Genomic DNA, 23,414 nt, shown 5'->3' on the forward strand with positions numbered 1-23,414 from the left:
CGACAGCGGCCCTTACCGCCCTCCAGCCCCGCGCCGCAAAATAACCCCGTCAAAGCGGGGAAAAGCATCCGCGGGCAGGGGAGCCGAGCAGGACTGCAGCGGTGCGGGAGCCCCAGGCGAACAGCGACACTCCCCCCACTTCGTATGTCGGCTCCACCACCCCGCCTATTGCCCTCCCCACTCCTCCACCACACATGCGGCGGCGGAAGTGGCGCATGCGGAAGGAGCGAACCGCCTGCGCTTCCGCGTTCGAAGCTACTCGCCCCTTGGAGCTCTGAGTGCCCGTTAACGGGCCAGTGCGGCTGCCGCTCCTCAGCCATGTTGCGGGGCCTGGGCAGCTGGTTGGGGCTGGAGCGGGTAGGTGAGGAGAAGCTGCTGCCAGCGGAGAAGAGGAGTAGCTCCGCTGAGGAGGAGGAGGAAGAAGAAGAGGAGGAGGAGGTGGTCGATAAGGAGGCGACCGTGCAGAGCTCGGAGCAGCCGGACTCGGAGGCGCTCCTAAGCCAGGCTAAGGGGCTCGGCAGTGAGTGTCCCATCCTTGTACGCTGGGGAGCGTAGGTGGGAGGCGACCCAGCACCGCTAGCTCCGGGACACGCCCGCACCCAGCTAGGCAGCGCCCCGCGGGTGGAGAGTCCCCGGGACTGCAGCGGTGGGAAGGGGGGGCTCCTTCCCCTCACACACGCGTCGCCGCTGGGGACCTTGATCCAAAGAGAAAGCTTGAGTGAATGGTCTCACTTGTTGGAGAGGGTATCGCGCCCAGGCGTCTTCATGGGGGGAGTGCTGTTGTGGGGTTTAAAAAAGCTGTGTATTCTCAGAAGTAAGGTCCTGCAGCGTGGTGAGAGTACTATAGCAATTGGAGGAGGGAAGGTAGGCCGGATTTATGTATGCTTACAAGTTAGAAGTTACTAGTGCTACTGGCATTTACACCAAAGCTTCAGCTGAGCTAGACCATACAGATAGGTTTTCAGATGAGTTAAGCATGTTTATTCTCAATTCGACAAATAAATAGGAAAATTGCTTTTCATCTAGATGGCAGCAACTCCAGTGTAGCTTGCACAGTGATGTAAAGCAAAGAACACAAGTTCATGAAGGGACCTAGAGACGTTTTTTTTTTTTTTTAATTTTTTTAAATATGCCTGAAGCATATCTTTTAAGATGTAAATGATCTGTTGGAACAAGTCCAGAGGAGGGCCACGAGAATGATCAGGGGACTGGAGCACCTCCCATATGAAGATCCGCGGAGAAAGTTAGGGCTGTTCAGCCTGGAGAAGAGAAGGCTGCGTGGAGACCTCATAGCAGCCTTCCAGTATCTGAAGGAGGCATATAGGGATGCTGGGGATGGACTCTTCATTAGGGACTGTAGTGGTAGGACAAGGGGTAATGGGTTAAACAGGGGAAGTTTAGATTGGATATAAGGAGGAAATTCTTTCCTGTTAGGGTGGTGAGGCACTGGAATAGGTTGCCCAGGGAGGTTGTGAATGCTCCATCCCTGGCAGTGTTCAAGGCCAGGTTGGATGAGGCCTTGGGTAATATGATTTAGAGCGAGGTGTCCCTGCCCATGGCAGGGGGGTTGGCACTTGACGATCTTAAGGTCCTTTCCAACCCTACCTATTCTATGATTTTATGATTCTGTAATTCAGGTTAGGTTAGGTAGTATGGAAAGCTATCTCGGTGAAAAGTTTTAAAAGTTATTTTTTGCTATCCTTTTTCTATTTTTGTTTTTGCATATATTTGTTGTTAAGCTCCTTTAAAATCATGTCTGCTAAGTCTAGTCTGTGGCATGGATAACTACCGTATTTCACAAGATGGAGTTTTTCATGCAGCTTTGTAGTCTCTACCACAGTTATGAAACAATCCTATGCAATTGATAAAGCTGGAAGTTTGGAAGTGACACAATTCCCTAATTTCATTATTTTTCTGTATTTCAGAGCTTTGTTTTAGTACTTACTGGCGGTGAGAAATATTTTATTGCACACAATTCTGTGCACTGGTAAGGAATGTTGCCTCACTTCGGAGCAAAACACATTAAACAAACAAACAAAACAAAACCCTTCAGTGTTTAAAATATGACCCAAGTAAATGACTGCAAATGTTCCTTTCGGTTATCATTTTTTTCAGAATTGTCACTAAATTAACATTTCCCATTGGGAGAAGTCACTCACATATAATGTACCTCACAAATTGGTGTGGGCTTTCTGTGATTTTGTTATTTTTATAGGAAAGGAATGGGGTTTGATTTCTTCTAATTCAGACAAATACTTGTCTGGTTATTGTAAAACAATCCTAATCTGGTAGTCAGTGTTCAGGATGGAGAAAAGACTTCGAATTTCAGAAGAAAAGTAAGCATTGACTGTTACACATAGGAAGGTCCAGACCATAATTTGCTCTGGAAGTGAGAATTTGGTTTAGTGATTCATTGTCTGTGACACTAGAGAAGATTGTGGTGAAAAGGCTTTTTCATAAGGATTTGCACGTCATTGTTTTAACACATGATAACTCTAGAAATATCTGCATGACTAACAACCAGTGTAGCTGTGTGGAGAGGTTCCCCTAGCACATAAAGAATTTTACTGGTAAAACTGAAGCTTTACGTACGTTTCCTATTTTATTTTTTTTCTTTTTTCTTCCTCATTATTGCATTCTTTCAAAGGTTAGGAGAGTTTGTCAGTATGAACTAATACTAGATATCGCTAGATACATGTTCTTAATATGGGCATAGATTTATAAGAGGGAGGGAAAGTTTCTTGGTCGCTTGAAAGTGGAAGTGTTTACCACTAAGTCTATTTTTCTAAGGCAAAGTAGCAACTCTTATTGAAGTTTTAAAGTACTTTAGTTCAGAAGAAAAAACATTGATGGACAGCAAATGTTTCAGCACCTTTTGCACCTAAAACAATTGCATATGAGAGTTTACAGGAATACAGGAAACAAGCAATACAAGCTGGTAGGAAGGAAACAATTCAGTAGACTGCTGCTTCCTCTGCTATCATAAGGAGAATAGTATGTATCCATATAGAATGTGTCTATATCTAAAGTGCAGAAGATAGGAGGGTATTTTTACAACATGAAGCATGTGATGGTTTGTAAAGTCTGATAACAGTTATGAAAGATCCTAGCAAGTACTTGAAGGAAGTTCGGTTGCCACCTTTCTGCGGCTTATAACTAGAAATTACATATAAAAATAACTTGCTTAAGGGCTGGCTAGACCTCTGCATATTTCAGTGTTTATATTAGGAGTGATACCATAATAAGAGAATATTTTATATGCCAGAAAGAACAGTCAGGTTTCCAAAAAGTGACATGAATGCTCTGAAGTAATTCATTCTACCTGTGGCTAACAGCTCATTTAATAACTCATTTTTTTTGCATTTCAGGGTTATTTCTTACATTTCCAACCCATAAGGAAAGTAGAATCTTTGTGAGGTCTTGAGAAGGAAGTTGGGAGGTTTTGTTCAAAACAGAAATACTGAGGATTTTCTGAAGTCCCTTGTATAAAGGTCAAAGTAAAATTTGGGGAATAACTAAAGCATCCTTATCCTCTCACGTGCTTTTCATTCTTACCAATGCCTCAAATATTTTTGATACTTACTGTGCAGTTTAGATCTACCATTACTACTTCTAACCATAGAATTGGAATAGAATAGACTGTTTCTGTTGGAATGGACCTAGATGGTCCCTTTCATCTAGGTCTCTTCCATATCTAGTCCAACTACCTGACTAATTCAGGGCTTACCAAAAGTTAGTGTGCTATTAAGGGCATTCTCCAGATGCCTCTTAAACACTTGACAGGCTTGGGGCATTGACCACTTCCCTGGGAAGTCTGTTTCTGGGTTTCTTCACCCTCTCAACAAAGAAATGCTTCCTGATGTCCAGTCTAAACCTCCCTGATGCAGCTTTGAACCATTCTCAAGTGTCCAAGCCCTGGATACCAGGGTGAAGAGATCATCAGATCTTTCTGCTTCCCCTCCTCAGGAAGCTGTAGGGAGCAATCAGAGGTCATCTCTCAGCCTCCTTTTCTCCAAACCAAACAACCCCAAAGTCTTCAGACATTCCTCATAGGACATTCCTTCGAGCCCTTACACTGGCTTTCTAGCCCTCCTCTGAACGCATTCGGGGACCTTCACATCCTTCTTAAGTTTTGGGGCCCAGAACTGCACCCAGTAATCGAGGTGAGGCTACACATCTTGAGTACATCAGGATAGTACACCAGGACAATCACCTCTCTTGGCCAGCTACTTATACTGTATGTAAAACACCCCAGATGCAGTTTGCCCTCATGGCTGCCAGGGCACACTGCTGACTCAGATTAAGCCAGCTGTCAACCAGCACCCCCAGGTCCCTTTCTGCAGGGCTCCTCTCCAGCCTCCCCCCATTTATACTTGTGTCTGGTATTACTCTGTTCCAGGTGCAGAATCCAGTATTTCAGCTTGTTAAAATTCACGCTGTTGATGATTGCCCAATGCTTCAATCTATCTAGATCCACCTGTAATTATTATATTTACAGTGGCACTTACCAATATTTTATCATTGTATACACTGTAACTGTGATCTTAAGTCATAATGCAACTGTTCAAATATAATAAAGTGCTTGTGACAGTGTCATTGCCTGAGGAAATAATACCAATGTTATTTTAAAATCCATTGTCAATAAACTGGTATTTAATGTTTCTGAAGGTTTGTAGTACCCATCTTGCTGCTTGTAACTGCCTATGCCACATAGTTCTCTTCCTGCCACCTTTCTTTACTTCAGCACCGCTAATACAAAAAAATGCTGGTTAGTCTTTGGAAATACTTGTTACTGTTGTTCTGGCGCTGATTGTATTCAGAAGTAAGCCAACAGGGCAATAGTGCCTCTCAGGAAGACTAAAAAGAAGAAGACAATGCAAAATAGAAAAAGGGTAAACAACAGGAATAAACTTCTATCTTAAGACTTTTGAAGGAATCTCAAATTTTACTCGACTGAAATGTTTCAGGCATTTGTTGTCTTACTGCAGGAGACTTAATTGTGTATGTTGATTTTCTTAAAAAGACCAGAATCACCACCCTGTTTTAATACTGTTGTTAAAGTTACTTTCCTGCTTAATGTCTCTGAAGTACTTACATGAAATTAGGAAAGACACTTTCTTTTGCTTCAGAACATTCATTGGAAATCAGTATTTCAAGGACCATTAATTTGGTACACAAGATTTATGTGTAAAAGTTTGATTTACAGACAGTTGTGATCAAACATACAGTTTGATCATCATCACTAAAGAATATGAGCTAAGAGAAGATAAATAGGATTTTAGGAGTTCTTTGGAGGTCAGAAGTGGTATTAAATGATTTTGAAAGCAGCTTTCAAGTAAGTGTCCGAATTATTAGAGAAAGGAAAATAAATCTAGTAAGAGAACAAGGAATTTTTTTTTTCATATCTTTCTCTTTCTTATTTTGAAAGGTTACCTCTTCAATTTTGCCACTGCTGCTACAAAAAAGATATCTGAATCTGTTGCTGAAACAGCACAGACAATAAAGAAGTCTGTAGAAGAAGGAAAAATCGATAGTATCATTGATAAGGTATTTTATTTCTAGATGTTTGATCTAAAATATGTTTTCTTTCTATTGTTATAACATGGCAAATCTGGCATGTGGTAATATTTCTTTAAGGCATCTCTCACTGGTGTTAAACTGAAATACTGTGTTGTTGAAGGAAAAAAATAATTATAGCAATTTATCAGGCTTAAAGACTTGTGTGCTTTTTGACAACTTGTTAAACCAAAGACCTCACTGTATAAAATTTTGTGTTTTGTGAGTTGAGTATTCATTTCTAGCTTCATGGTTTCTTTGCCTCTGCTTTCAACTACTGAACATTTGCACTGTTACTACTAGATTTTGGCATGCTGACTTCTGAGATAATTCTTCTATTTTTAATTCCAAATTCAATAAGGATGTTTTGGAACATAATTTTTTGATGAAAACTTGTCATCAACAGAAATGGAGAAATTATGTCAGCCAAGCAGACGTTCTTTAAATAATACTTAACAATTTTACAAGTCTGATTTATTGCAGTGGATGTATTTCTTGAGCAACTCCCAAATTTTATTGTAAGGCAAAGAGGGTATCTTTAAACAGTCTGTGTTGTCCATATTTGATAGGGTAAAGCAGTAACTGTATATCCATAGTATGCCAATGTTCAGATTATCAGCTAGGATTTTCCTCCTGTATTTTTTTGTTCCCCTGAACTTGATAGACCTCTAAATGTAATTTTGAAAGCGTACACAATAGTTTAAACTTTTAAAGGTAAAGTCAAATGTTTCAGTAAAGGGGCATATATGATTTATGCAGAACACTTTAACTTATAAAAAGGGCCACCAGGGATATAAGAACATGATCCTGCAGTGTATTTGAAAGCACTTTCTGAGTGAACATGAAACAAAAGGAGTGATTTTTTTTTTTTTTTTTTAATTGTGGTTTCATAATTTTTATTTCAGACAATTATTGGAGATTTTCAGAAGGAGCAGAAAAAATTTGTCCAAGAGCAGCAAACAAAAAAATCAGGTAATGTATGATTTTTTGCATAAACATTGCATATGCTAAAACTTGCTGGAAGCTGGATAATTAAGCTATATCTAAACCTAATCTATCAAAACTCTGTTTAATGAAACACATTATGGCAGAACTTGAAGTATGTTATGGAATAGGAAGAAAACATTTTTAAGTGAGGTTAGTGTTACATTGTCTAGTTGGTTTAGATTTGCTTTTTTAACCAAATTCAGCTTTCTGAAATTAACTCAAAGATCACTGTGCTAGCAAAGCTAATTTTTTATTGTTGTTTTGAATCTTAAACCTGTGTATTTATTGAAAACAGGCGTACTGATTATTTCTCTTTTGAGCTTTAGCAATCATCACATTTTCATAATAAAATTAAAAACATGAGTTAGGGTTTGCACTGTTGTAGTTATTTGTTTTGCTGTAGGTGTTGCTCTGCTTACAGTAAAGGTATAATTGCTTTTTTACATTTCCATAAATCATTTGCTTTATAATTATCTGTGATCTAAATCCTTTGAGTTATCCACCCTAACCCACTATTACCTGCAGTGGATCTATTTTAAACTTTAAAATAAGCACACATTTTTTTTTATGTTGCATTTCATCATTGGCTTTTATCTCCTTTAACATGTTACATGGATGCAGTAATTTCTTGCAGTTTGAGTAGTTAGTGGCTCTACTGTTAATCTTGAAAATGAGCTGGTTTTAAATGGATTTTTCTAAAATTTTGCATAATGTCCACAATTAATTTTTTTAGCCAGATTTCTTCCCGCAGGATTGTTTCTGTGACTGCATTTGTCTGTATTTTTGTCTTTTTGTCTCTGTTAGTAAACTTTGTCATCTGTTAATATATTTCTGAAAGTTTTATGAAAATAGGTAGCTAGATTGGCAGAAGAAGGGCTATCGGATGGTTTACTGAAAGAAGCATTAGCATCAGATGGGAATCTATGTGTGTGAAAGATTTTGCTGATGTCAGATGCATAGTCTGATAAGCAGTGCTAGTTAAAGTGCATAAGAATTAACTGTTACAGATGCATCAGATGCAGGCTGAATTTGCATTGACAGTGAAGAGATTAGTAGATTTCTGTAGATCTACAGTAGTTTATTTTCCTCTGTATATAACCTATAGAAGTATTTTGGAAGTATCTGTGTAAACATATAAATCAGCTGACCTCAAGTATGCTTATTCAGTGTACTACATGTAATTTATAACAAATTTATAACTTATTTTCTCCACCATTAAAGAATTGGTGTCTTCTGGGTATTAGAAAATTAATAGAATAGCAAATTATTTTTAAAACTTAATTTAGACAAAGTTAACGTGTTTAAAGTGAATCTAGGTATTTCTGTTTGCAGGCAGCTTAACCAGTTTTACAGCACTACTTCAGTAACTAAGAGGTACCAAGTTGAGTGACGCACACTGCAAAGAAAATCCCAGTTTTACAATAACAGAAATTGGCAATTATTTATATATTTAGTTAGTTAGCTAGTTTACCTGCAATAAGCAAAAAATCATTCCTAGAGTTTCTCTCATGTCCCATGTGCTTAGTTTACGAAAATGAAATGAGGGCTTATTTTTGTTATGTTATATGTTACTTTAAGGCAGGTTTTGTTCAAGTAATACACATGCAATTATTTTATTTCTTTCAATAACAGAAGCAGCAGTACCTCCCTGGGTAGACAGCAATGAAGAAGAGACAATTCAGCAACAAATACTGGCCTTGTCAGCAGTGAGTATTTCATTTCCTGTACGATTTAGTTTTCCTGATGGAGAGGTGAAAACTTCCTCCCTTTTTTTTTTTTTTTTTTTTTTTTTGGCTGGCATTAGATTATGTATTTTCAATGTCCTTTTTTAATGTGTCTGTTTCTGCACTGATCATGCAAGACTGAATAGTTCTTTCAGGATCAACTTGAGCCAAAGGAGATCCCCAGTATTACTGGGGTCAGTAATAAAGCCAATAACAAAAGCTTTGCAGCTTTGTGATATGATAAAATAATGTGGGAACTGGGATTCCATTGCTGGTCTCGTGTGTGAAATACGATATCCTTTTTCTGATATCAGTTAATGACTATAAATATATTCTTCAAAGGATAAACGAAATTTTCTGCGGGATCCTCCGGCAGGTGTGCAGTTTAATTTTGACTTTGATCAAATGTACCCTGTTGCAATGGTGATGTTACAGGAAGATGAACTTCTCAACAGGATGAGGTTTGATCTCGTTCCCAAACAGTAAGTAATTTCTGATGGTTACTATTGTGGCTGGAGAGGACCTTAAAGATCATCTAGTTCCAACCCCCTGCCATAGGCAAGGACAGCTTCCACTAGACTAGGTTGCTCAAAGCTTCATCCAGCCTGGCCTTGGATACTTCCAGGGATGGAGCTTCTCTGGGCAACCTGTGCAGTCCCTCACCACCCTCACAGTAAAGAACTTCTTCCTAATATCTAATCTAGATCTGCCTGTGTTCAGTTTAAAGTCATTCTTCCTTATCCTATCGCTACATGCCCTTGTAGGAAGTCCCTCCAGGTTTGTTGTAGTTACTCTTTAGTTACTGGAAGGCTGCTCTAAGGTCTCCCTGGAGTCTTCTCCAGGCTGAACAACCCAGCTGTCTCAGCCTGTCTTCAGAGAGGTGCTCCAGCTCTTACAACTGTGTATCCTTGTGCTTCTGGTGTGTGTGTATATATTCATAAATTACTTCTTGTTATTTTCACTTCCTTCAATTCTTTATGTACTTCCTCTAGATCTAATTTAAAATGCATGAAATATTGCATGTGCATTGTGGTTTAGTAGTCTTAGGAAAGAACACAAGTAGATCCATTAGGCATTCAAACTAATAAGGACCTGTGGACTTACGAATGGGAGAAGCCTTAATTTTTTTCTGTATTCAGTGTGCTAAATTAATTGAAAATCTTTTTCCCAAAACCATGGTAAATGCAGCAACAAAAGTGCTTTGATCTGTTGGTGTAACTGACACCCCAGAAAGGTTATTAGGGAGAGTCAGAGGCCCCCTGGAGAAATGGTGAAAGAATGCATCACAAAACAGTAGCAGTGCAAGTAAGAAAAACTCGTTTCGAACAGGCGGCAGGAAAAGCTGTGTGTTGCAACTGCTGTCCTTCTGGTGGACCTAACTAAAAGATCCATAAGGCCTTTGTCCCAGTGGTTACGGCCTGTTCCACTATGGCTTTTTGATCCCAGCTTCATTCAAGTGCTGTTCTCCTTTCTGATCCAGTTCCAGATGCTGCTCCGAAAGCTTGTTTCACAGGTTCTTGTTAAGTAGGAGTTCCTAACATTAGTCTCCTTGTCTAAAGATGGAAACAGGAAAGAAAACATCATGAGCTTTTCTGTCTTAAGTCTCCTCCTTTTATATAAAGCTTCCCAGCTTCTCATTTTATTTACCCCCTTCCCTGATGTTATGTGCTACTGTCAGTACTAAATATTCTAGGTCTTCATCGTATCTGTCCCTGATGCTCTGTCTTCAGCCTCTGGTCGTGCTGTCCTTGCCTATTCTACATTGCTTAACAGGTTTTTTTCCTCTGTTCATAATCTCAGTAGTCACTGTTTGCCTGAATGGGCAGGAAGATAACTTCACTCCCCACATAATTTCACAAGAGAGATATTATGCTATTCTGTTTTTCCCAATTATGTATTGCAGCATGCTGTTAAGCTTTTCTAAAGTCAAAACATTATTATAGGTTTAACTCAATTGTAACAGTCGTGTAAGAGATCAAGAACTTCTACGATGATAGATTATTTTTTTAACTGTGTTAATATTACAAACTTCCTTTTAAAGTTTTTACTTAAATGTCACCTATGTCTACTTTGTCCCTCTGCAAATTTAATTTTATTTCATTGCTAGATGTTAAAAGGAACCATATTTCCAAATGTAGTAATCAAAATTTGTTCTCTCTAGCGTAAAGGAGGAGGTGTTCTGGAGAAATTATTTCTACAGGGTGTCTCTAATTAAACAGTCTGCACAACTCACTGCACTTGCAGCTCAACAGCAAGCAGCAGGAAAAGAAGAGAACAAAGGCAGAGAAGAGGATAGTGAACTGAAAGGTATGGAAAGGATTTGTTTTAGGACAGCTCACTAAGTTAGTGTCAGGCATACTGATGGTGCACATCAGGTGACACTGAATTTTTATTCTGGATTTCTCACTAAATTGGGGCTTCTCTTGTCATACTCGGTGTGTTTGTCCAGACTGGGGAAGAGGAGGCTCCTAGTGGTTTTAAACCATTTCACGATTCCAGCCAACTTTGTCAGAAGAGTGAAAATCTCAAGAAAGAAAATGTTATACATGGCTTGTAGCAGCTCAAGACCCCTAGTGGTCTCTGGTGTGCTTTTTTTGACTTGTCAAAAAGTAGTAGGAGGTAACTTTGTTTCACCTAGTAAGACAACAGGTACTAGCCAACCTAGCCAGCTGACAGTTTGCTCTTAGCTTTTGCTTAGACCTCAGGCCAAACAGACGTTAATGAGTGATACGGGCATAGAATTATTGTGGTGGCAGAGGCAGAGATGATTGCAGGATGTAGAAAGTTCTACAGTGTATTACAGAAGTGGAGGAAGATAGAGACCAGGAGACTACTTGGGATTCAACCTTGAGATGGAAAAGCCACTTCAACGTGTCTTCAGTTACATTTATCATTTTATACAGATTATTTTTACTGACCCTCTTAAGAACCACTTGGCATCTTATCTGCATGTAAACAAATTCTGCAAGCAAGAGTATATGCAGCTTAAAGAGTAGAAAGCAGTTACTGGCAAAGACACAAAAAGTAACTAGTAATCTTAGCTTAAGCTAGGTATGTTCACCACCCCAGGTTACACACCTGAAGGAACTTGGCAGGTTGGGTAGGCATTAGGCAGAAGGAGAAAGCCTTTGCTGCATCTTGATACCAATTCTTGTATTCCCTACATCAAAAATCTGTCATCATCCGTGAAATAGTTAATGCTTAAGTCCTGTTGACACTGCTGGCATGACTGACAGCAAACTGATCACTATTAATTTCATTCTTTTTCCCCCTTTCAAATATATCTTTTCATATTGGTGTTTTCTTTCTTGAGGCAAGATCCCTATCTAGAAAGAAAAAAGTAATATTCCAAGCAATTTTGGCAGGACAGATCACTCCAGAATCTACTGCAGGCCAAGAAGCACCAATTCTGACTTCTTTTATCCAAAACAGTTGTCTGCTGTCCCAATGGGCTTTATAAAGTCACACATGGCAACATGTCCCCATGTTGAGCAGCATGCTTGCTGTCAGTCACAGAAACACTACTCATGCTTTGTAAGCTTAAAAAAACACATGGCCTTGTGATTGTATTACATGGAGCACAGAGATCTAGGCGAGTGTCTGGCAAGTGACCACATGCCATGTGCACTTGAGAGAATGCTTGCCTTTGAAGAGAGTAACTGTTGCCAGCACACAGCAATGTGCTGTTGGGAGCAGGGTTCCCTCCCTGAGAAGGTTGAGAAAGACAGCATACAGATAGCCCAAAATGACTTAGCCGTTTGCTATAATGATGTAATTCTTTTGCTTATTGTACTTCAAAAGACTGCTTTAAGCAAAGGAGTACAGGACTTGTGTTCGGGGTTTTTCTTCTGTACCTTTAATATAAAAAATACATGCAGGTTTAAAAAAAGGTGAGAATTACACGATAGTGATTTTTCTCACAGTTTTGTAAGCATGTTCTTTTTCTCACCATAGAAACAGAAGAGTGATAGAGAAATTATGATACATGTGGAGAAACAATCAGTTATGTAAGCTGAAACTTAATTTTTATCTCTCATGTAAGAGAGCTACCCTTAAATGTCCTACACGAACTCTTTAATCATAACAGAAAGCTTTTGCCTTTACTTTTCAGTGCAGACTGTGTTTGGGCTCATTTCCTGTTTCCCTGGTCATGTCACTTGTACACTCACATCATATTCAGCTCCCATTTTTGCCATTTTCTGTGAGCAAATTGTGTTCACTCTTACCCTATACAGGTGGTATCAATTCAACAAATTGCTAGAATTCTCATAATTTCATAAACTTTTGCACTTAAATGGCATCTAAATGCATTTATCAAGTTTTCTTCTTGTATTTCTTCGCTTATTTGTTTGGGTTTGGGTTTTTTTCTTGTATGTGTGTGTTTTTGTTTTTCTTTTTCTAATTTCTGTTCTCTGGGTTTTTTAATTACACCAACTGATAGGATTATATTGTAGACTATTAAAAGTAGTGATTGTCTTCTTTGGTTTCTGTAATGTCTCACAATAGGTTTTTGAGTGTTAGATCCTTTCATTTAGTCCTTTGTATAGAGGAAATGGTTGCATTTGGAAAGATTAGAAACAAATTCTGCCAGAAGATACTTTCTTGACTGCTGTTTGTAAGACTGAAGTCTGCTATTAGTTTGCTTCCCCTTTCCGCTGAGCTTTTTATTTTATTTCTGTTTCTGCATACGTTGCTTCAGTAAACCAATTTCGGAAAAGAAAAGCAAGCTGCCGCTGTTGTGGCTGACTGGAAGGTCAAATCAAAGTTACTCTATCATTAATCAGTGCTGAGGGATTCCTTTATGTAAGCTAAATATGTAATTAAATGGGCAGTCTTAAACTGTAAGCTCTTTGAGCAGCATAATCTTTTTTCTATTTTTTTTGTTTGGTGTATTTGTTTGTTTTTGTTTGTTTGGGTTTTTTTGTTTGTCTTTGAACCCCACAATGCTCACATTTGCTAAACTAGCTGCTTTACTTGAAGTGGCTCAACTCTACAGAAGAGATGGCAACTGACCCTATTGAACGACGGAACTGTTGTCTTTGAGTCAGCTAAACCCTTGGAAGATAAAGTTGCTGGATAATAGTAAAATTACCATTGTGACTGAGAACAAAACATACCTTCATCTAAATTAAAAAAAAAAAAAGCAGCACAGTCTTTTGACCTCCTATAGATGTTATAAAATTCAGAAGACCAGTACAGAATATGCAGATAGACTTCCTGTAATGGCAGAGAGACATTTACCAGACTGTAGTAAATGCGTATTTTGTTGGATTTGAAAATTGTATAGACTTGGGAAGCTCTGAATCATCAGCGTTATTTTTTATTTAAAGAACCTTTTTGAAGGTTCAATTCCCTAGCTGGAGGTTAACAAGTAATTGCCTGTTGGTAACTCTTCATAATGTTAAGAGTTTCTTCTTAAAGCTGACTGTCTATAAAATAGAATTAATTGCCTTCTATTTTTATCTCTGTCGCCTCCTTACCTGCTGTTTTCACAAAGTAAAATTAGTATGGTTGATGCGAAAGGAAAGAAGAAGGGCATATGGATCTTAGTGCAGAGACTATGTAAGATCTATAACAAAATGTGAAGTTTTAGTCCTTCTCCAGGTATTAGTAACTATTTATTTGGCAGTGGAGTTACCTCAGGGGCAAAGAGCACATCAGCAGTGGAGGAGATGATGCCAGGCCGGTAGATCCAGCACAAGACTAATGGTATGTTAGTCATATCAGACTGGTGCGTGGCCCAGTGCAGAGCTGCCATGCCACCTTTGCATGAGAGCAGCAGGTGGAGTTTGAAGCACCTCTGTTGCATGGTGGTTTGGGCATTTGGTGCTGAACAGCAAAGAGTACCATGTTCTACAGCCTCCTTGAACCAGGAGTGCTGGAGTCTCTTTGTGGAGCTCGGTGCAGTAACAGGTCCTCTGAAGACTGGGAGGACAAAGGGAAGGAAGAGAGGATAAACAACAGTGGGCATTGAATAGATGAGCTGCATAAGCAATGACAGCTACCAATTAAGGAGTTATTTTAATTAGAACTGATCTTAATTCTAAAAATAAAACCTAAAAAAAAAAAGATAATGCCCCCTTCAGAAACTGCTGAGTAAGCAGGAAGGGTCCACTTGGACACATTGCAGTAAGCAAAGCTGCAAACTCAGAGCAGCATTGCATGTTTAAACAAATAGAACTGCCAAGCAAGCACTCCATCACTACCACAACCTTCCGTGTATGTTAATTGTTCTTGCAGCCACCTCGCTCTTTATTGTGACAACTCTACCCTGCTAGTTGTATGAGGAAGAATGCTTCGGTGTTCCTTTACCTGCCAAGAAAAAGATCTGTCTTTACTTGTAAAAGAATCATTGCCTTCCTAGCACCATGCTGTTATATACAGCATGCACAGTGAGTTTTCTTAGGAAACTGGGATCTACTTCTAGGTTTTGTGGGGGTTTTTTGGTGGCTTCTTCGTGTGAAAGAAGGTGAGGCTGAGGAACACTCTTCTTGTGTACATTTAGGGGTCTGCATACAGACGGTCTGATATACCAAAGAGCTAACTAGTGCTCATGTCAGTGGTAATACCCAGCCAGGTCTACATGTTTGTAACTTCAAAGATCTTGTGACGTGTGATGCAATCTTTAAGTGTTCTACCTGAAAGAAGGCATTATTTGAGATTCCCAACTGTTCCTATTTACCTAGTTCTCTGGATGTTTTTGAGGGGCAGGGGGTTCCTGTGATTTAACTTTAGAGTCATAATGAGGAAATGGTTTGCTAAATTTGCCGTAATTAAGAATAGAAAATGGTTTCTCCTCCATTTTGTTGTTGCAAGTGCTTTATCTATGTCTGAATTCAGCATTTAACCACAAGGATTCCTTAAAACTTAAATATTTTCTTGTACATTTAATAGGTATGCAGATTAAATTAGATCTTGAAATATTTAAATGTAATCTACCTTATTTTTTTTCCCCCTTAATAGAAACAGTACGGCCAAAAACACCACCTGTTGCAATAAAGCCTCAAATAAAATCTCAAGAGGTAAAGATGCTGTTATATTTTATCTGATATTTAGTATGTGAAACTGTTACTTATAGGTAACAGCAAGTTTGAGCATGTTGTGCTATGAAGCCATAGTAATATAATATCTGACAGTCCTAACCTGCTGCTGTTTTGCTGTGATACTAATTTTTAGTGCATACGCTTTAAACTCCTTTTCAAAAGAGGAAACAGTAGTTTATCTAAGCCATAAGTAGTATCTTGCACATTTTAATAAGACATGTTTTCACTCTGAAGAGTGATACTTCCAGAATATTTTGAGTAGGTTTGCACTGTATTTAGACATGAGGAATAACTTCATAAAAATATAGTTGTGATCCATGTTCTGTCCAACTCTTCAGCAGTTGTCAGGCTTAAGTATAGGAAATCTAAATGATACAATGTAATAGCAACATTATTTTATTGTAATGGCAAGAAGAGTTTTGCTTGATACTTTAAAAACCTTTAAATTAGATGCATAATGACTCTTGTTCATTTCTGAATTGTAAAATCATGCCAACAAACACTCTTGGCAGAAGCAGAGCTTCACTTGCAGGTAATATGCAGTGGACTAAATTAAGCTGGAAGAATTTACAAAGAACAATTCTCTCAATCTTACTTGTGTGTAAAGAACTGTACAAAATTGTAGTCAAAATTTAGTCATAGGTACTGTTTTATTATTGTTACTGAAGATTACAGAAACAGAATTAAAGTTAGGAGAACACAGGAGGAAGCCTAGGATGAAAGGCAGATAATTTTCAATACAATTATCGAACATCTCTCTTTGTACAAAAATACTTTTACAACTATTTTTCTTTATGGGCTATTTTTCTTTAAAAGTAATGCGTTTGGTTTGCTTTTTTTGCTAACTATCTAAAAGACAGTCAACGTAAATGGAAGTATCCATTGGTGGCATTTTTCCCCCCTTTTTGCATAAGCTTATACAAAAATGTCTTGCTGCAGGATGAGGAAGAGATTTCCACAAGTCCAGGTGTATCAGAATTTGTGAGTGATGCCTTTGATGCCTGTAATCTAAATCAGGAAGACCTAAGAAAAGAAATGGAACAACTGGTGCTAGACAAAAAGAAAGAAGAGACTTCAGTAGTAGAAGGTAAACCTATTGTTATGTTCTGTATCTTAAATACAGAAATTCTAAGACAGGTTGATGTAATAAATAATTCAATTTAGGAAAGTAGATTTTTTTTTTTACCGTTTCAAAGCGAGTGAAATGACCTGCAGTATATTGCAGAAATTAATGCTAATTCTCACCACAGTTGAACCATGTGTTATACAAAATGCTAGCTGTGAAGAATTTATATCCAAAGAACCTTCTTAAAGTGGCTCTTTTATGGAACTGACAGTAGAATACCTTTTTTTTCTGTCTACCTCCTCCTTTCCCTGCCTTCTCTTTCATAGGTCTTCACGTGTACAAATTTTTCTTTCCTTAATTGACATCCTGGAGGTAAAGTACAGTATTTGAAAGTCAGGCAATGTTTTCTTCTTGTTAAACCATCTAAAAAGGCAGTATTTGCACCGGACTGTGAGATTGCAGATGCCTCTGCTGTAAAACGTTTTTCACGCATTTTGAAAAGTTAAAATTTAAGAAATACCTTTGAGAATGATGAGAAGAAATAAAATGGGGCTTACACTTAAAGTAATTCAGAAGAACTAATATCAGTGTAAAAAGCATAAAACCAATCTGTGATAATGTGGCTCTGTCCATACGCAATGAACAGCTTACTGTGAAAACACTTGTATATGTAGATGCTTATCATAATATAATTTTCAGAATTCATCTTAACATACGTTTTTCATGTTGCTGAATCCTTGTTTTCTGAAGTTGTGGGTTTTTTTCCAATACGTAGCCAAGCTTGAAGAATTCCAATAACTAGTATCAGTTCTTTGCATCTAGCTTTTTGATGGAAGTGTTCCAGTAAGTCATTAATGTGCAGCATGTTGGAAAAATCTCTGCTGGCCATAGTGACTTGGACTATGGAATTAGGTACCTTCATATCTAGGCTGAAGTACTAACCAACGTGTAACACATCAAACGCCCATCTCCTCCCCCATACTCTTGCATATGATAGGTAGAGCTAATTAAAACTGATTGACAACACAGGAATGCTTTCTGACTCATTTTTTGCCCTGAAGTATGTAATATGATTACCCTTAACACTGATTAAATGAGCCTGCCTAGCTACAAGTGTCAGCAAAGAGAGTACCTGCTGCTTTTTCTAAATTATCCATAGTATTTGATCTTGGGTTTGAGGTTTGTTTTTGTCTCGTTTAACTACATAAGAGTATACCGAACAAAATTATGAATGTCATTAAATTTTTGCTGGGGATTTAAAAGTACAAAAATAAATTTGGTTGACATTAAACTGAAAGACTGTAGGAAATGAGCTTGCAAAGGGAGGCCTGTTTCAACTAAGTCACCTATTTACTTTTTGTATCTTTATTATAGTACACACATAGGAATAGAAACATGTATAGTAATTAATTCCTGTTTGTGGTCAATAAGATGATGAAATGTCTGGTCTTGAAGTTTCTTTAGGTTTTAAGGAGAATTGTTCATAAAGCTGAGGGAATATGAAAGAGATTGAGTGCAAATTCATCTACTTTTATGTAAATAAGCTACATGCTATATTATCATGTTAATTTTTACACGTTACTTATCTTTTGTAGAAGAAACTGCTGACTGGGAAAAGGAATTGCAACAAGAGCTTCAGGAGTATGAGGTGGTAACAGAATCAGAAAAGCGTGATGAAAACTGGGATAAAGAAATAGAAGAAATGCTGCAAGAAGAAAATTAAGCATTTTCACAAAATCACCACAACGCTAAGCTTTTTTTGAAGACTGTGGATTTCTGCTTTCATATTTTCCTTATGAAATATCTTCAAAAGACATAAAAGAATCTAAAATTGTTATAATTCCATATGGGAATACAACCAGTATTTCTGTTCTTTATGAGCAGTTTCTGAACTACATTCTTCAAAAGAAAAAAAAAAGGAGACAGACATAGCAGGTTATATGTCATAATTAAAAGCGGTAACATTACATGAAGCAGCAGTTTAGTTTGTGGCCATCTTAGGTGGTCAAGAAGCTCCGCAAAGAGATTTCTAGACCTAAGAATCTCAAACTTTTTGTCTGCAGCCTTCAGTTTTGGATGTAAAAACGGATGTTGTAAGTAACTTAGACCTTGATAATAACTCTGTCCTGACCTGTGCACTCTGATCCCTGTATAATCTGTAAATGTGTACTGTTTTTAAGGTACTTGTAGCTCATAGCTTTCATGTGTATTTAACTTCCTTAGTGATTATAGCCAAAGAGTTTATAGAAAACCCTGTTGAATAACTTCTGATACTTTGTTAAACAAAATACTAAATCAGACTCCAAAAGAACTACTGATTAATTATCAACTAGGTATGATTAACTGGCAAACATTTAAGCATTTAAGTAAGAACAAAGTTCTTAACTGCTTGAACCAAGCTGTTATTAAATCATAATATTAAGATGCTGCCTTTCCCCACAGAGAGATATGGTTTAATGCATTCTTTCTTCACAAGATTGTTATGTTTCCATTTAATTTTGCCATCTGAGTGAGAACAAATTGTTTATTTTAACTGCTGAAACATTTCTGTAAAAAATGTGACTGGTTTGGGCATCTTTATTTAATACTGTAGATATGTATAAAATTGGCTCATTTGCTTGGAGGAGGGCAGAATGAGAGACAAACATATTTGAGATTTGAACAGGTTTCAAAAATATACTTTTGTCACCATGTATAAGATATGGAATTTAAATAGAAAAGTTTTCTTTAAAAGACTTTTTGATTCCTAGACATCTGGATGTTTCCTGTAGCTTTACTGTTAAGTCAGTATCTTTGTGTATAAATGAAAATACTACGTTCTATTTGTCATCTGTTTCATAAACTTAGGTGACAAAATATTCATGCAATTCCAAATATGAAGGAAAAGTGGATAAAAGATAGGAGCCATTAAGCCCAATTGAATTATATAGGTATGTTACATACAGTAAACTCTGTCTTGCTGACAAAATTCTACAGAAAACTTTTAATAAAGAAGCTGAAGTTATCCAGCCTCAGCTGTAACTATTCATCACATGGGAACTGAAAAGCACTAAGTATGTCTAACTCCTATTGCTGTAAAAAAGGACTATTTAAAATTGTTAGTAACTTGGACAGAAAGCCCTCCTGTATTTCTTATTATGGAAATGAATTGATTTAAACCTGCATCCATTTGGCTTCTCCAATTAGTTTCTTTATTACAATTCACTTTCTCAACTACAAATTATCTTGAGCACAATTTGTGTTCTTTATAGTGTTTTTCACTTTTGGTTAACAGATGCAAGTCATGCTAAATAAGTACTTTAGGAGCTTTTAATATCTGGAATTAATTAAAGGCTGCAAAAGTTGAATCTGTTACGCTTACAAAAATCAGACTATTCAAAGCTTAATGTTTACACTTGACAAATACAACTGCTTACAGATTTAAGCTGGAGACGTTAGGATCTCTGTCTGCATACAGTTTGACATAACACGTTCTAAAAAGATGGATAGTTCTTCTCTTATAGTGGCCAATCTTCTCTGGGTGACTAAAAGCTCAGAGTAATTGCTCCAAATGTCTACTTCCTTAAAAACCAGCCTGATAACTGCTAGTGATTTCAGATACATGACAGGATTATTTGCATGAGATCTGTATATCAAGCTTTACCTTTCTTTTCATGTGAGCATAGCATATATGATGGTTACAGATCTCAAACTCCATCTCATAAATGTTGGCTCCGTCTACATGTAAAACCTTTGTTTTCCAAGTCTTGTGAAAAACAAGTATGAAAAAAAACCCCACCAAAAACCAAAAACACGACAACCAACCAACCAAAGAAAAAGCAAACAACCCACTATTTAAATTTGCCTTTAAAAAGACAAATAACATAGCAAAGCTGAGTCTAACTTGAGCTCTGATATTTAAAGTCTTACCAAAATTGTATTAATACTTTCAAATCTGCATATCTGGTTTTAACCTGGAAAGCTAAAGTAAGGTCTGTGTGCTCCTGCAGTTTTCAGGGTTGTTCCATGCCTTCCATTTAGGTTAGTGCTAAGAGTGCCTTGCAGTTTTTACTGTGCATGGTAAGAGGAAAAGCGTCTGCATTCCACTTGTCACATGAGATGAACTCAGACCTCTTCATGTTCACGGTGAATTTTGTACGCATCTGTAGCCCAAATGTGTCATAGTATTATATTTCATAAACATGTAGCTGGTGTTTTCTTAACAACATCATTCCAAGCACTGGGATGGTCCAGCTCCTAAAAGTCAATGACAAAGCCAAAGGAAACCAAGAATGGGTGTTAAATAATACCAACCTGTGAAGACAATTTAACTGAAAAGGCAGTTGTTTAAAACACTGAGGAAATGCAAACAAAAAGATTGTTGGCAAGTCTTCTTCGAAGGAGCTAAGCTTGCAGATTCTGGAATTAACCCTTGAGAAATAGGGAAAAGATTGCCCAGGAATCATTAGGTTATCTTGGAACAGTACTAACAACTTTCTTCTGAAACACCATCTCTAGTTAATCTGTGCACTGAAGCATCCTCTTCAACTATTTTAGTTTACTAGTCCAGTTGGTATTAGTTCAGATGTATACAAAATTATTTGATTCACTAATTTGTTTGGAGGGGGAACAAGAAGAAAGATCATAAAACCCTGCAATAAAAGAAGTGTAGTAAAATGTTCCCCTACATTTTGTAGAAGGTGTCCCTGCCTGTGGCAGGGGGATGGAACTAGGTAATCTTTAAGGTCCTGTCCAACCCAAACCATTCTATGGTTTTTACTTGTTCATTTACAGCTGTTTTCTAAAAAAAAAAAAGATAACCAAAGCTTTCAATTTCCTGAATTATTTCAGTAGATTTTATCACTTCAGTTGGGTCAAAAAGCTATTTTTTTCTCCTCACTGTTTGGTTATCTTGGTGTTTGTTTTCTGGGGTTTTCTGAAGCACAGAATGTCAGTTTTAATCTCATGCATTTGAGGTTTTAAAAGAATAACCCTTCATACAGGAGTGTATCACCTGACCATGAGATGCATCCTTGAACTCTTGGCCACTCATATATTATTGACTTACTTTGTAATAGGCCTTACATAAAAGGGAACAAAGCGTGCCTGGTTACTTACCAGCATGCTGCCAAGCAACAGCAGCCCCATTGGGTCCTCAGTCCATGGGCTGTACCTAGAGTCTGGTTGGATGACTGCCGTGCTGAGAACGAGACAGATAATGGCCTACCTTTTGATTCAGCCAAGGTTTAGAAGATGTATTGTCTGGCCTGATACTATACAGCTCAGTAAGTGCTGAATTATACATCTATAACAGCAGCACAGCAGCCTAGCCTTAAATCATGTTATCCATTAGTAGATATTTGTTCCAAACTACTCATTTTCAATGCTTTTTTCTGTTGCTTTAAGTGTTAGGGGGTTGAGTTGTTTTAAGGTTTTTTTCAGATCATTGTTCTGATTTTTTTTAAATAAAATGGCAAGTAACAGTGAATTAATTTCTTGCTATATTTTCTTTGTATTATACTTAATTATTTCAGAAAACAATTCCTACAAGAATAGCAGAAGACATGTATGGCTTCATTTTCTTCTCAGTACAGCCCAGTATTGGTTCTTTATATATACATTTGAAGACCATGCACATATATAAATAGAAACCTACATCTATTAGCGTCTAAATATATTCAAAAAATCATAATGTACTTTTCCTTTTCAGCTGTCACTTCTAACTAGGTACCATCACGAGAGGAGGAGCAACCAAAATAATAATCATTAGTTTGTCACTGTATCATTTTTAATGAGAATGTGCTCTGTAGGAATTATCTGGAAGAATGAATCACTTGCTTTATTTCTTAAAAGCCTGGTTTTCATTCTGGCACAGGTTGGGAATGTTTTCCTCTGCTAATTCAGGGATTCATGAAGCTATGACAAACCTCTCCAGATACATTTGGGGAGGTATGCTTAATCCAAAACTTACACAGGCAGAAAGGTTATTTTAGCTCTGTGATTCTGACAAAGTAGGGTAAGATGGAAGTGCAGTTAGTTAAGGGCTATATATGAAACTAGAAAAATAAAAGATTTGATGCATGATTTGATATACAATGCTCTAACGAAAACCCTGTTTAGTGTGTGGTTGTTTACTTGTACACATGCACAATAACTTATTTTGCACTTCTCTTATTTATTTGTTCTTTTTAGCTATGGCTTCCATACTCAAATGTGAAGGTTTCAGAAGCAGGCACAGCTCCTGCTTTTCTGCGTTTCCTACCCTTCCCAAGGAGAAATGGGCCAGTTTACCTCACAGTCAAATGATGGCTAGAGAACAGACTGATTACACTCAGCTTCGTCTCACTTCAGAAACATTTTAATGCTGGCCATATGCCCTTTCATGACTTTGATGTCTGCAATTTAAACATCAAGCAGTTTTTCTTTTGCTGTATCATCACCACCTTGCATCCTGTATCATGTTACAAGACTTTCAAACCCATTGTATGTTGTATGGATAAAAAGTGCTGCTGTAAAAGTATTACTGGGGTGGAGAGGAGCTTCCTCAGACATTTAATGTGGATGTGGTGTCAAAGAATTAGTAGGCATGTGAATGAAAGAGCAGAAACCATTGCCTACGCTGGCAAAAATACTGTTACATAGGATCTTTCTTGTGGAGGAGCATTGTTATCAGACACACTTCAAGTCTCTCTGGCTACAGATGTACTAGTCGACTGATGTGTCTGAGCACGTGTTGAAATCTGAATGCCTATAAACAGTAAGAGCCCTACAAATGTTTCCCCTGAGCCACCCTAGCAATCTCTTCATTGGCTTCTTACCACTGAGTTATTCCCAGTGGAGATGGTGTGCAACCCAGCTTTGGAGCCTGAGCATCAAGGGATATTGTAAGGAACAGTCTGCATCCACTTGGCCCAGATGCCAGAGGATGATCACTGTCAGATTTAACTCACAATAGCAAGCACAGCCTCTGGTTTGGGTGTCCTGCCTCCAGTCCTGGCTGGTGTAAACCAGCACACAAGCATTGTGAGGGTAAGCAGTGTCAGGTTCATTGGAGTCCCA

The 23,414-nt window shown here is 37.8% G+C and overlaps 1 protein-coding gene across 1 annotated transcript; it reads left to right on the forward strand.

Annotated features, from left to right (window-relative positions):
- Nucleotides 1–205: 205 nt before the first annotated feature.
- On the forward strand, nt 206–18,981 carry SYAP1 (synapse associated protein 1). Its single transcript, XM_061364528.1, has 9 exons — nt 206–520; nt 5,429–5,547; nt 6,462–6,528; nt 8,176–8,249; nt 8,610–8,749; nt 10,429–10,574; nt 15,231–15,289; nt 16,250–16,397; nt 17,972–18,981. The coding sequence occupies exons 1-9, from the start codon at nt 319–321 to the stop codon at nt 18,097–18,099; spliced, it is 1,083 nt and encodes a 360-aa protein (XP_061220512.1). The 5' UTR covers nt 206–318; the 3' UTR covers nt 18,100–18,981.
- Nucleotides 18,982–23,414: the final 4,433 nt, after the last annotated feature.

The sequence above is a fragment of the Neopsephotus bourkii genome, unplaced genomic scaffold (assembly GCF_033783945.1).
Source record: "Neopsephotus bourkii isolate Nb327-2 ecotype Australia unplaced genomic scaffold, CSIRO-AGI_Nbou_v1 NB_1234, whole genome shotgun sequence".
NCBI lineage: Eukaryota > Metazoa > Chordata > Aves > Psittaciformes > Psittacidae > Neopsephotus > Neopsephotus bourkii.